Raw genomic sequence first — 13,131 nt, forward strand, 5'->3', positions numbered from 1 at the left:
CTCATTTTCTGCAGAGAAATTCAAGCGGCCTGTAGAAATTTGCATAAGAATGAAGAGCAGAATGTTAATTGCCAAGAGAATGGGAAAAATCTCTCCAGAGTATTCCAGAGATCTTTGCTGCAGCCCCTCCCATCACAGGCCCAGAGGCATAGGAGTGAAAAATGGCTTCATGGGCTGAGGCCAGGGCCCTGCTGCTCTGTACAGCTTCTGTACAGCCCTGTGTCCCAGCCGTTCCAGCTCTAGCTGTGGCTAAAAAGAGCCAAGGTACAGCTCAAGCTATGCCTTCAGAAGGTGCAAGCCCCAAGCCTTGGTTGCTTCCACATGGTGTTGGGTCTGCAGGTGCACAGAAGACAACAGTTGGGCTTCGGGAGCCTCTGCCTAGATTTCAGAGTATGGAAATGCCTGGATGTCCAGGCAGAAGTCTGCTGCATGCAAGGGCTGAGCCCTCATGGAGAACCTCTGCCAGGGCAGAGCCTTTATACAAAGTCCTCACTGGAGCACTGCCTAGTGGAGCTGTGAGAAGACAGCTACTATCCTCCAGACCTCAGAATGGTAGATCCATTGACAGCTTGCACCGTGTGCCTGGAAAAGCCACAGGCACTCAAGGGTAGCCCGTGAAGGCAGTCATGAGGGCTGTACCCTGAAAAGCCACAGAAGCAGAACTGCCCAAGGCCTTGGGAGCCCAACTCTTGCAACAGTGTGCCCTGGATGTGAGACATGGAGTCAAAGGAGATTATTTTGGAGCTTCAAGATTTAATGATTGTCCTTTTGGGTTTCGGACATGCATGGGGCCTGCAGCCCCTTTGTTTTGGCCAATTTCTCCCACTTGGAATGGGAGCGTTTAGCCAATGCCTGTACCCTCATTGTATCTTGTGGGTAACTAACTTGTTTTTGATTTTATAGGCTCATAGGTGAAAGGGGTTTCCCTTGTCTCAGATGGGACTTTGGACTTGGACTTTTGAGTTAATGCTGGAATGAGTTAAGACTTTGAGGGACTGTTGGGAAGGCATGATTGTGTATTGAAATGTGAGAAGGACATGAGATTTGGGAGGAGCCAGGGGCGGAATGATACAGTTTGGCTCTGTGTCCCTGCCAAATCTCATCTCAAATTGTAATTCTCACATGTCGAGGGAGGGACCTGCTGGGAGGTGGTGGTTGGATCATGGGTGTGGTTTCCCCTATGCTGTTCTCATGATAGGGAGTTCTCACAAGATCTGATGGTTTAAAAGTTTGTGGCAGTTCTCCCTTTGCTTTTCTGTCTCCTGCTACCATGTAGGAAGGTGCTTGCTTCTGCTTCACCTTCTACTATGACTGTAAATTTCCTGAGGCCTCCCCAGCCATGTGGAATTGTGAGTCAATTAAATCTCTTTTCTTTATAAATGACCCAGTCTCAGTAGTTCTTTATATCAGTGTGAAAATGAACTAATACACTGCCCAACTGATTGACTCTCCATTTCATGAAAGATTTTTCTACAGAATGCAATGCTATTTGATAGCAATTTACCCACAGTAGAACTTCTTTCAAAATTGGAATTAGTCCTCTCAAACTCTGACACTGCTTTATCTATCAATATAAAATTTTAAATCCTTTGTTTTCATTTCAACAATGTTCACAGCATCTTCGTCAGAAATACATTAGGTCTCAAGAAACCACTTTCTTTACTCATCCATAAGAAGCAATTCTTCATGTGTTCAAGTTTTATCATGAGATTGCAGCAATCCAGTCACATCTTTAGGGTCTACTTCTAATTCTCATTCTCTTGCTATTTCTTTCATATCTGCCTCCACTGAAGTATTAAACTCCCCAATGTCATACATTAGAGTTGGAAGCAACTTTTTTCAAACCCCTGTTAATGTTGACATTTTAACCTCCTCCCTGAATCATGAATGTTTTTCGTGGCATGTAGAATGGTGAATCCTTTCCAGACAGTTTTCAGTTTGCTTTGCCCAGATCCAACGGAGGAATCACGATCTATGGGAACAGCCTTACAAAATGTATTTCTTAAATAAAACTAAAAAGTCAATCATGGTTGTAATCCCAGCACTTTGGGAGGCCGAGGCGGGCAGATCACAAGGTCCAGAGTTCGAGACCAGCCTGACCGACACGGTGAAACCCCATCTCTACTAAAAATACAGACACACCCACACAAATTAGCCAGGGGTGGTGGCGCATGCCTGTAATCCCAGCTACTCAGGAGGCTGAGGCAGGAGAATCGCTTGAACCTGGGAGGTGGAGGTTGTAGTGAGCAGAGATTGCACCACTGTACTCCAGCCTGAGTGACAGAGGGAGACTGTCTCAAAAAAAAAAAAAAAAAAAAAAAAAAAAAGTCGAAATGACTCTTTGATCCAGGGCTGCAGAATGGATGTTATGTTGGCAGGCATGAAAACATTAGTTTCCTTGTATATCTCCATCAGAGCTCTTGGGTGACCAGGTGCATTGTCAATAAGCAGTAATACTTTGCAGGCAATCTTTTCCTCTGAGCAATAGGTTTCAAAATATTCAGTAAACCATGTTGTAAACAGATGTACTGGTATCCAGGCTTTGTTTTTCCATTTATAGAGTACAGGCAGAGTAGATTTAGTGTAACTCTTAAGAGTCTTAGGATTTTTGGAATGGTAAATGAGCACTGGCTTCAACCTAAAGACAGCATCAGCCTTAGCCTCTAATGAGAGAGTTAGCCTATCCTTTGAAGTTTTGAAGCCAGGCATTAACTTCTCCCCTCTAGCCATCGAAGTCCTAGATGGCATCTTCTTCCAATAGAGGGTTGTTTTGTCGATATGAAAACTCTAGTGTGGCCACGTTCATCAATGAACTTATAGCTAGATATTCTGGATAACTTGCTGCAGCTTCTCCATTAGCACTTGCTGCTTCACCTTGCACTTTTTGTTTTGAAGATGGCTTATTTTCTTAAACCTCATGAACCAATCCCTGCCAGTTTCAAACGCTTCTTCTGCAGTTTCCTCACCTCTCTCGGCCTTCATAAAACTGAAGAGAGTTAGGGCCTTGCTTTGGATTAGGCTTTCGTGTGAGGTAATGCTGTGGCTGCTTAGATCTAGCCAGATCACTAAAACATTCTTCATATCAGCAATAAGACTGTTTCACTTTCTTATCATTTGTGTATTCACTGAAGTAGCACTTTTAATTTCCTCCAATAACTTGTCCTTTACATTCACAACTTGGCTGTTTGGGGCCAGACGCCTAGCCTTCAGCCTATCTCAGCTTTCAACATGCCCCCTTCCTCATTAAGCTTAATCATTTTGACTTAAAGTGAGAGACATGCAATTTTTTCCTTTCACTTGCACACACAAGGCTATTGTAGGGTTATTAATTGGGCTAATTTCAATATTGTCGGTTCTCAGGGAAGAAGGAGGTCCAAGGAGCGGGAGAGAGATGGGAAACTGCCAGTTGGTGGAGCAGTTAATACACACACAACCACTTATCGATTAAGTTTGCTGTCTTCTATAGGCAGAGTTGGTGGTGTCCCAAAACAATTTTACAACAGTAATGTCAAACACCACTGATCACAGATCACCATGCCAGATATAATAATAACAAAAAGCTTGAAATATTGTATGAATTATGAAAGTGAGACACAGAGACACAAAGTGACCATGTGCTGCTGGAAAAATGGCACCAACAGACTTGTCTGCTGCAGGCTTGCCACAGACCTTCAATTTCTAAAAAATGTAGTATCTGTGAAGCATAATAAAGCAAAGTGCAATAAAATGAGGTATGCCTGCATACCTGGAAACTATAATAATTTAGATACATTATACTTTACATTTATATGTTTTTCTCTTCTAAGCAAAATAAGCAATGCCAATTTGCATGGAACAGCCTCAGAAATAAGGAAATTCTGTGAGCATCAGAATCATATTTCCCTCTGTACAGTGTGGCATTATTGTTATTATCCAAACTGGGCATTGTTGAAAGGGAAACAGGACGTTATCAATAATTCTGTGGGGGCAAACCAGGACTGTCCTGGGCAAACCCATTTGACCTTCAGCCCATTTTACAATCATGCTATGTGGGAGAATACTTTCCCTACGTGATCTCTTTGATCCTAATCACCTGATATACACATAACAATGACACCTTCTCTTCTTTCTTTCACTGACTCAATTTAATCTCTGGATCTAGCTGAATAGCTAGAGATACATCTTTGGGCTATAATGTCTGGCCAATGGCTTCTTGTTCCTCACTTGCTTCAAGGCCACATACTCTAAATGGTTCTCACTGGGATCTATTCTTTGCCATTTTGTCTATGACTTGCACAAAGGGATGCCTTAGAAACCCGTTGTTTATTTTCCTCAACAGAACGCCATAATCCCAAATGTTGAAATCTTGAAAAATCAAAATCCTTAAAGTCTAAAATCCCAAAAGATCAAAATCCTGAAAATATAATTCTGGAAAAAATAATTTAAAAATTCTTTAAAAGATATCTCTGTACATTTTTGAAAGGGAATTTGAGAAACATACAAAAGCATGATAGAACACTTTATAAGCCACTTTACACAATAAAATAGGCAATAATAACATATTCATTTGTGCAAGCATAAACACTCAGGTATACTAATGACAGTCACATGGGCATAACAGTTAAAAGCAGACAAACCTTATTCATAAAGAAAAGAGGTCAAAGGAAATGTATAAATCTGTATCACTATGAATGGTGATGGTGTGCAGCCAGCAGTAAAACTGTGTTCCTCTGAAATGCCATGACAAACAACCTAAGTCTTTTCACAAGACTGCTCAAAAACCATGATGGGTCACCACCACCACATACGCAGTCCCCAGAGCCAAGATCTTGAGAACTTCTATCTTTCACAAACACAGATGGATAAAAAGGACATCTTTCCATTTGTTGAGGAACTGTCAGTGTTTTTACATCCATGCACAATGCTAATACACAAAGTCAAATTTGTGATAATGCTCTTTGTGGAGTCAGGTTTGCAAAAAACGCACAAATTGAATTAGAACTCTAAAAGGCCTTACACAATCTACACCTCCGGAATTGGAAATGATGTGAAGATGAAATACACAGCATAGTGAATTGTAAAAACAATGCCGACAATTTAAAATGGTGAAAAAAACTGAAGAGAAAGAAAAAAACTAAAAAAGAAAATTAGACAAATGAAAGAGTATTACAGGGATAGATTATGAGCAATTGAACAGAGACAGTCCATTAGAGCAGGCCGACTTTCATAATCATTACCCATATCTTGATTTCTTGCATCACGATGAATAGCTGCTTTTTTTCTTTTAAGACACGGCTCTCCTTGGAGAATACATTCACATTCATTTTCAATGTGGTTCTTATCTTTTTGAAACTCTTCTATGATTTGATATAAACTGACATGAGCATGCCTTATTAAATTTTCCCGGCTGGGCACAGTGGCTCATGCCTGTAATCCCAGCACTTTGGGAGGCCAAGCCAGGAGGATCACTTGAGGTCAGGAGTTCAAGAACAGCCTGGCCAACATGGCAAAACCCTGTCTCTACAAAAATACCAAAAAATTAGCCAGGTGTGGTGGCACACACCTGTAGTCCCAACCACTTGGGAGGCCGAGGGAGGGGAATCACTTGAACCTGGGAGGTGGAGGTTGCAGTGAGCCAAGATCACGCCACTGCACTCCAGCCTGGGCAAGAGAGTGAGACTCTGTCTCTAAATAGATAAATAAATAAATAAATTTTCCCATCTTATGCCATGCTTCTATGTTATTTTGGGTAAAAGGAAATCCATTCCACATGCACCCATATACAGAACATAAATTTGGTGGAAACAATACTGGTGATCGAAGAGCAGCACCATTTCGTGTCATCTTATCCTAACACGCACATAATTATTTTCAAACCAGTCAGTAACTTTACTGGTTTCTTCAGGCAAATGCAGCTTTAATTTATTAAAAGCTCCTGGAATGTCATAAGTTGGAAGGAATGCCAATGCAGGCAAATAATGTATTTTTAAAGTGAGGTTTTCGGTTTTCAGTGTTGCCAAATCATGTAGCCAACCCGCTCATCTGAATTTTCCGCCAAATGCATTGGGCTGAATGGAAAAAATACACTTTATTGGTAACATCTTGAAATTCACTTTAGATGCCTTGATTGCACCTAACTCTGTATCTGTGTTTGAGGATCCGATTACAATCCATTTTCTTTTGCAAAGTCTTCCAAATTTTAAGTGTTTATAAACTGCTTCACATTTTCCAGTCATTAATACATAAAGGAGGGAATAATTTCTAGAATTTGTGGATCCAACAGGGGCATAAATTCTATATAGTTGATTAAAAAAAAAAGTGGGGATAGTTTTGAAAGTGCCATCCATTAGCCAACGTGAAGCATGTGCTGATTTTTCTGCATTAGACTGAGTGGTAAATATAAGAAGTCTGTCTTCTTTGACAGTCAAATCACTAATCAAGAACAGGTCACCATTTAATGGTTTTTTGTGACACTAGAGGAACTTCAATATCAGCAAGTGTCTTTGGTTCAGAAGGTCCCTGGGCTTGTTGAATTCCTTTTATTCTCTGATGAAGGGCATTTTTTGAAGGCAAACATGGTGTTACGTGTGAAGGGGCAGAAGTTGTACATGACAGAATAATGTGACAGGGAAGATTTCCTGTATTTTTTGCCAGTATTTTCACTTCTATGATCTTCGAAACACTCACTACACTTGTATTCCGAAAGTGGTTGTGGTCTACAAATTTTATAAGTATATGCTATCCATTTGAAAGTCTGGTTATTGCCAGCTGTTGCAATTAAGCAATTTTCTGCTTTCAAAGCACCAATAATAATTAGCTTGAAAATGTTTATCTTTCACCATTAGGTAGCCTCATACACTTAACTTAACACAGTCTTTTTTAGAGGGAACAATATCACAGATCTCTTCCATTGTGTTGTAAGAAATACAGTAAGAAGGAATAATCTTTGGCTTTCCCAGTGGCAAATCTGTATTAGTCAGAGTTCTACAGGGATACAGAACCAATAGGATGTGTACATAGATATATGAGAGGGGATTTGTTAAGGGGAATTGGCTCATGCAATTATGGTGGCTGAGAAGTCCCACGACAGGCCATCCATAAACTGAAGACCCTAGGATATCAATGACCCTAGGAGCTTTTCAGCTCAGGCTGAAAGCCTCAGGACCCAGGGGGCTCCTGGTGTATGTCCTAGAGTCCAAAGGCCAGCAAGCCTGGCGTTCTGATGTCTAAGGCAGCGGAAGATAAGTCTGTCCCAGCTCTTACAGAGACACCAATTCGCTCTCTTTATCTGTTCTCTTCCAGCCTCCAGCCAACCGGATGTTACCCACCAACACTGAGGGCAAATCTTCCCTATTTACTCAGACTCACACACTATTCTCCTCTGGAAATACCCTCACAGACACACCCAAAATAATGCTTTCCTTCCCTGGTTTCTAGGTATTCTTCAATCTAGTCAAGTTGACACCTATAATGAAGTCCACAAGTTCACCCCTTGTCAACCTGGCATCCATATGCATCTCCTTAAACCATACTTAAGCTTTAAATAAAGATAAAAATAAAGTGATAGTTCCACCTAACATGATTTTACTATCCTGTGATTGGAATTTGCGGGACTTTGGACATTAGGGATTCGAGACTTTAGGAATTTGATCTTTTGGGACTTCAATATTTGGGACTGTGTCTTTTGGGATCATGATCCAAACCCCCTTTAAAAGGAGAGTGTTGCCAATTACAACAGCTAAGGCCCCAGTGCTCCCTCCTGAGTACTAACAGGTTGTGCTTCCACCACAAAGTAAGATGGGCTGGACAAAGTAAAGATGGGCTGTTTAAAATGATGAGCCTTTATCTGATTATCCTTAAAGACTACTTGCTGGGCCTATTCCTACACTTCCCTGGTTCTAAAGGAGGGTATAATTTCACTGAGGAAAAACGACTGAACAGAAATTCCAAAGCATTACCAGGGGCAACAGCAGCTTTTAGCTCTTGAGATAGGTTACAGACTTTGCATTTTCCCCTCTAAAACAGATCTACCCAAATAAAAGTATTTTTGACAGTTTCTAAACCTCAAACACAGCATATACCTTTGTTTATATTTCAGAAAAAGGAAATAAAATATCAGTAGATGTGAGTTTTTTGTTCTTACATCTTTTCATCTGGTTCTATTGCCCTTTTTAATAAATTCATTGAGAAATGTCTAAAACCAGATAATATTAGAGATCATTTTTGCATAGATTAATCTGACTGCATATACATTTGCTTCCTTTATTGTTTTACCTAAATATGTGTGATCATTTGATTCACAAGTGTTACCACAATAAATTTTAAGCTCCATGAGGGCATTGCCTAGAAACGTGAAGACAGAATCCAGTGATTTATCCTAGTCAGTATAAACCATTTGGCCCTTTTTATTCTTCTAGGCTTGTAATATATATTAGGTTAAAAAAAAAAGTTTTTAAATGCCGGTTTAGAGGTCTCCAGGAAGTAAAATGTTTAATTATTAAGCATTAGTGATATTAAAATATTTATATGCCTTTTAGTTCTACTTAATTGAAATTGGTGGAGAGTGATGAAAGCAGTGCTTTACTTGGCATACAACAGCATTATCAGTTTATCTGAAAAAGTAAGATTTCAGACATCCTTCTTCTGAGACCCTGGATGGATTTGTCTGCAAATCATTTGCGTTAATGCAACGTTTTCATCTTCAGCCACTACAAATGAAAGTCTATGTCTCAAAGTAGAATTAACAAAAAAAATCTATCACATAAGTTACTATCATAAAAAAAAAACCCCTGCCATTCTTACATCCATCTCAAGTGCTTTATAAAACATTTTGGTTAGAGGTGGAAAGTACTGCATTTCCATATCAGTTTGTTCCTTTGTGGGTATTTTATTTTCACTTCACAGTTCAAAGCAAAATAGTGGGAAATGACTCAGATGAACAAGCAAATGAATGCTTTAGAATGTGGAAGACACTTGTGTTCATGATTTTACCTGATCTGTCCACGAACCAGCGGTCTGTTCTTTGTCCTATTCATGTTTGAGTCAAATGGCACCTCAAAAAACTGTAAAAAGACAGACAACATTAACTATAAAACAATTCCTTTCTTCTGCTTTAGTACTGAACATTTTTTCTATAGTAAACTTCATTTTAATTTTGATAGTATAAATCAATACTCTGGCACTTCTTGAAGAAAAATTAAAAAAGAAAACAATTTGCACTAGGTGCCAGGAATATCTACTTTTATCCACTTTGAAAATCACTTGTTAAACATACAAGTGGTATGTCCCTTGACATATGCAGACGATTGGCTCTAGGATCCCCCATGTGTGGATAACCAAATCCACACACGCTCAACTCCCGCAGTAGGCCCTCTGAGCCCGCCTATGAGAAAAGGTGGCCCCTCTCTATATTCGAGTTTCACATCCTGCAGTCTACGCTGATTGAAATAAATCCATGTATAAGTAGACCCACACAGTTCAAACCCGTGTCACTCAAGGGTCACTTGTATAGTTTCAGGTTTGAAGCATTAGCGCTGTAAATAATTTCAGAATCTTTCACACAACCCAAAGCCTGTGAATCAACCAAGAATCAACTGACCCTGGGGAATGGACTACTGATGTCAAGAACCAGGGCTGACGTAATTAAGGTCTCAGATGAAATTGAGGATATACTGTGATGAAGGTAACCATCCTGTTCTGCCCAGGATAGTTCTAATTCACATCTTGGTGCCAGCATCATTAACAGAAACCTCTTTCATTCTGAAAGCATCCTAGCTTGGACAATAGATTGGTATGGTCATCCTAATAATGAAGTACAGTTTTAATTGTTTACCTATTAAAAGACAAGGCCCAAGGGATTATCAAAACTAATTTTCCAAAGCCTTGACAAACTGTACAGTATGTTCTTAAATTTGTTATTAATGTCTCTTACTTGTCTCCTTTTTTGCTAAAACAGAATATTCAAAAAATGTGCTGATCAGGTTATTATTTAAGAATATCTTTGACTCAATGGGCTAGAACCAAATCAACAGATGAAACAATAATTCAGTGGAAGGCTGAAGTCAGTATTTCCCCAGCTACGTTCCCTTCCTGTCTCTGGAGTTGCTCCAGGAAGAATGACTGACTCTATGGTCAAACCATATTAGTACAATAAAATCTCTGAGAAATCCCAAAGTGAAGAAACCTAATTAACCTTACTTTAGGCAGTGTTCCCCAAATTTATTTGACCACGAATTTTTTTTTTCAAGAGAAACATAAACAACAGATTTCAGAAATTCCTGGTCTGACTAGATTTGAGTGACAGGAATCATGTCTTACTAATGTCTGTATGAATCATAGCTCTTTGTAGAGTGTGTTGTACTCGATATGTGTTCTATAAATGTTAGAAAAAAGTAAACACTAGTGCTAAAAAGACGAATAAGTAGCATTGTATTTTATTGTACTTTTACAAGTCATCTAGTATGATTTGCTAAGAAGTATAGGTTAAAAATGAAAGAAAATTTATTCTGAACTATTTGAGAAATGTAGAATTTATCCCTGTAAGTTTGGGACATCTGGTAAGTTGTGTTCCCTTTAATTTTCAAAAAAACTTTGACATACATTTCCTTTCCCTGTATCCTATACTACAGACTGTCCGCTTTTAATTTTTTTACAATGTCTTGATATTCCTAAACACAATGACATTTTCCAGTATGATTATTTACTTTTTTCTTTCTCATTCCTTTCACATCACTATAGTCACTTCACTCACAACACTCTGAGTGTTACGCACAGTGAGGATTCCCTGTCATTCATATTAAGTATCTAGTAGCCCTAGTCCCTCACACTTGGGGCATACTGACCATCCAGTTACAGCTCATTTAACCAATGGTCAGCTACCTGTGATTCTCAGACCTTTAAAAGAAAACTGCATACCAATAATGATAACCACCACTATCCCCACAGCATTAAGAGAGCATATATTATCTATAATTGTAAGAATACAAGATATTCTTCTCTTGATGGCTAACCTTTACGAAGAATGGGCTATACATGTTAAGCATTTTACATGCATTGCAAAAGGAGCTGTATACCAAGCCTGAGTTTTCAGAGCTTCCTGGGCACTGCTGCACCTGGGTTCCTGTGTGTGTGGCTGTAGTCAGAGTAAGAAACTAAATGTCAGGAGTCTGCATTGCCTCACCTGCATTGCCTGAGGCCATGGCTGCATGAGAAGACCCCAGATTAGGAAATGGCAGTGTTCACTCTACAGGTGGCTTTTTTGAATTGGTTTCTGTTGGAAGAAACTGTGGCAGCTGCAGTTTTTATCGACTGCAGCATATTCCACTTAATGGATATACCATAAAACCAATCCCGTAGAGATGAACAGGTAGGTTATTGTTCATCATTCTATATGACAAACATCCCTAAACATGTATCTGCATATGTGTGCAATTATTGTTACAGGATAAATGCCTAGAATGTTCCCCTCCTTCTGAAAACAGTCCTGCCTTGACTTGAACACACTACTTAAAAGGGGTTCTCCTAATTCTACATTCTCTCAATGCTCCTCTTTAGGCTCATTATTCAGTCCATACAATTTCCTTAGTGTTTACTACACACCATACAATGGGGATACAAAGTCAGTTAGATTCAGAACCTGCTTTCAAGAAGTTCTTACTCTATGCAGTATGCAGGTGTTGGCAAACTATAGCTAATGGGACAAATCCAGCCTGCACCTGTTTTTAAGACCCACAAGCCACTATCTTTTTATATCTCCTTAATAATTGGGAAAGTAAGTTAAAAGAAGAGTACTTGTGGCATGTGAAAATTATATGAAAGTCAAATTTCAGTGTCTATAAACAAAGTTTTATTGGAATTCAGCTACACCCATTTGCCTAAGTATTGGTATGGCTGCTTTTACAGAACAGCAGAGCTGGGTAGTTACAACAGAGACCACATAGCCCACAAAGCATAGAATGTTCACTGTCTCACTCTGTGGGAAATGTCTGCCAACCCCTAATCCACTAGAAGGACTGAGATAAGAGAACCTGTTAATTATAATCACATGTGCAGTAGGAGGACAGAGTTGTGCAAAGGATTATGGGAGTACAGAGAATGGGCTCTGAACCCAGGTAGGGAGACAGAAAAGGGCAAGGACGATTTTCCTCAAGTACTCTTTAAGGGAAGCTTAAAGGCTGAGCAGGGCTAGATGGTTAAGGGTATAGGGTAAGAGGGACAAGCACTCCAGACAGAGGAAGCACGAACAAATGCGTAGGAGGCAGAATTTTGATGAAATGCTGGAGTACCTAGGAGAAGTTCAACACAGCAGGCCGATTAAGAGCCTAGTCTTGTAGCTAGAGAAATTAGGTTAAATTTCAGATTTAGGCCAGGCATGGTGGCTCACGTCTATCCAGAACTTTGGGAGGCCGAGGGGGGCAAATCATGAGGCCAGGAGATAGAGACCATCCTGGATACACGGTGAAACCCCGTCTCTACTAAAAATACAAAAAATCAGTTGGACGTGGTGGCAGGCACCTGTAGTCCCAGCAACTTGGGAGGCTGAGGCAGGAGAATGGCATGAACCTTCCCGGGAGGCCGAGCTTGCAGTGAGCTGAGATCCAGCCACTGCACTCCAGCCTGGATGACAGAGCGAGACTCTGTTTCAGAAAAAAAAAAAAAAAAAAAAAATTCAGATTTACCATTGAATAGTGGCTGTGCAACCTGGGTAAATCTAATTTCTTCATATAATATAGAACTTGTCAGGTGATGTAAGGATTAAGATAATGTACATACGCATGATGCCTGGCACACAGAATGTGCTCACTAAAGATTAGTTTATTCGCTATTACCATGAGTGTTGCTGCATGGCTGGTGATGAAGCTCCAGAGGTAGACAAGGGTCACGGAGAGTCTCACGTGCCACGCTAATGTGCCAAGACTCTGCTGTGTACGAGGTGTATTTTGGATTGATCCCTATGACCGCCACTTGGAGGATGATTTTGACAGAAAACATTGTAAAGAAGCCCAGGTGAGATGATGAGGGCCTGAACAAGGGCTGTGACAGCGGAGATGAAGAGGAAGCAATCTTTCCCTTTCCCTCCAACACAATGAGCCTTACCCAAAGTGCAGACCCTTGCCTTCCGTGTTCACTCTCCAATCTTTTTTTTTTTTTTTT

General features: G+C 40.0%; 1 protein-coding gene across 1 annotated transcript in view; it reads right to left on the reverse strand.

The window, feature by feature from the left end:
- LOC105539444 (protoheme IX farnesyltransferase, mitochondrial) overlaps positions 1–13,131 on the reverse strand; it is a 140,828-nt gene that overhangs the window by 39,774 nt on the left and 87,923 nt on the right. Inside the window, exon 5 of the mRNA XM_011979740.1 lies at positions 8,971–9,041. Coding sequence (XP_011835130.1) covers positions 8,971–9,041 — 71 coding nt within the window. The remainder of the gene's footprint in view (positions 1–8,970; positions 9,042–13,131) is intronic.

This window comes from Mandrillus leucophaeus, unplaced genomic scaffold (assembly GCF_000951045.1).
Source record: "Mandrillus leucophaeus isolate KB7577 unplaced genomic scaffold, Mleu.le_1.0 Scaffold205, whole genome shotgun sequence".
Classification (NCBI taxonomy): Eukaryota; Metazoa; Chordata; class Mammalia; order Primates; family Cercopithecidae; genus Mandrillus; species Mandrillus leucophaeus.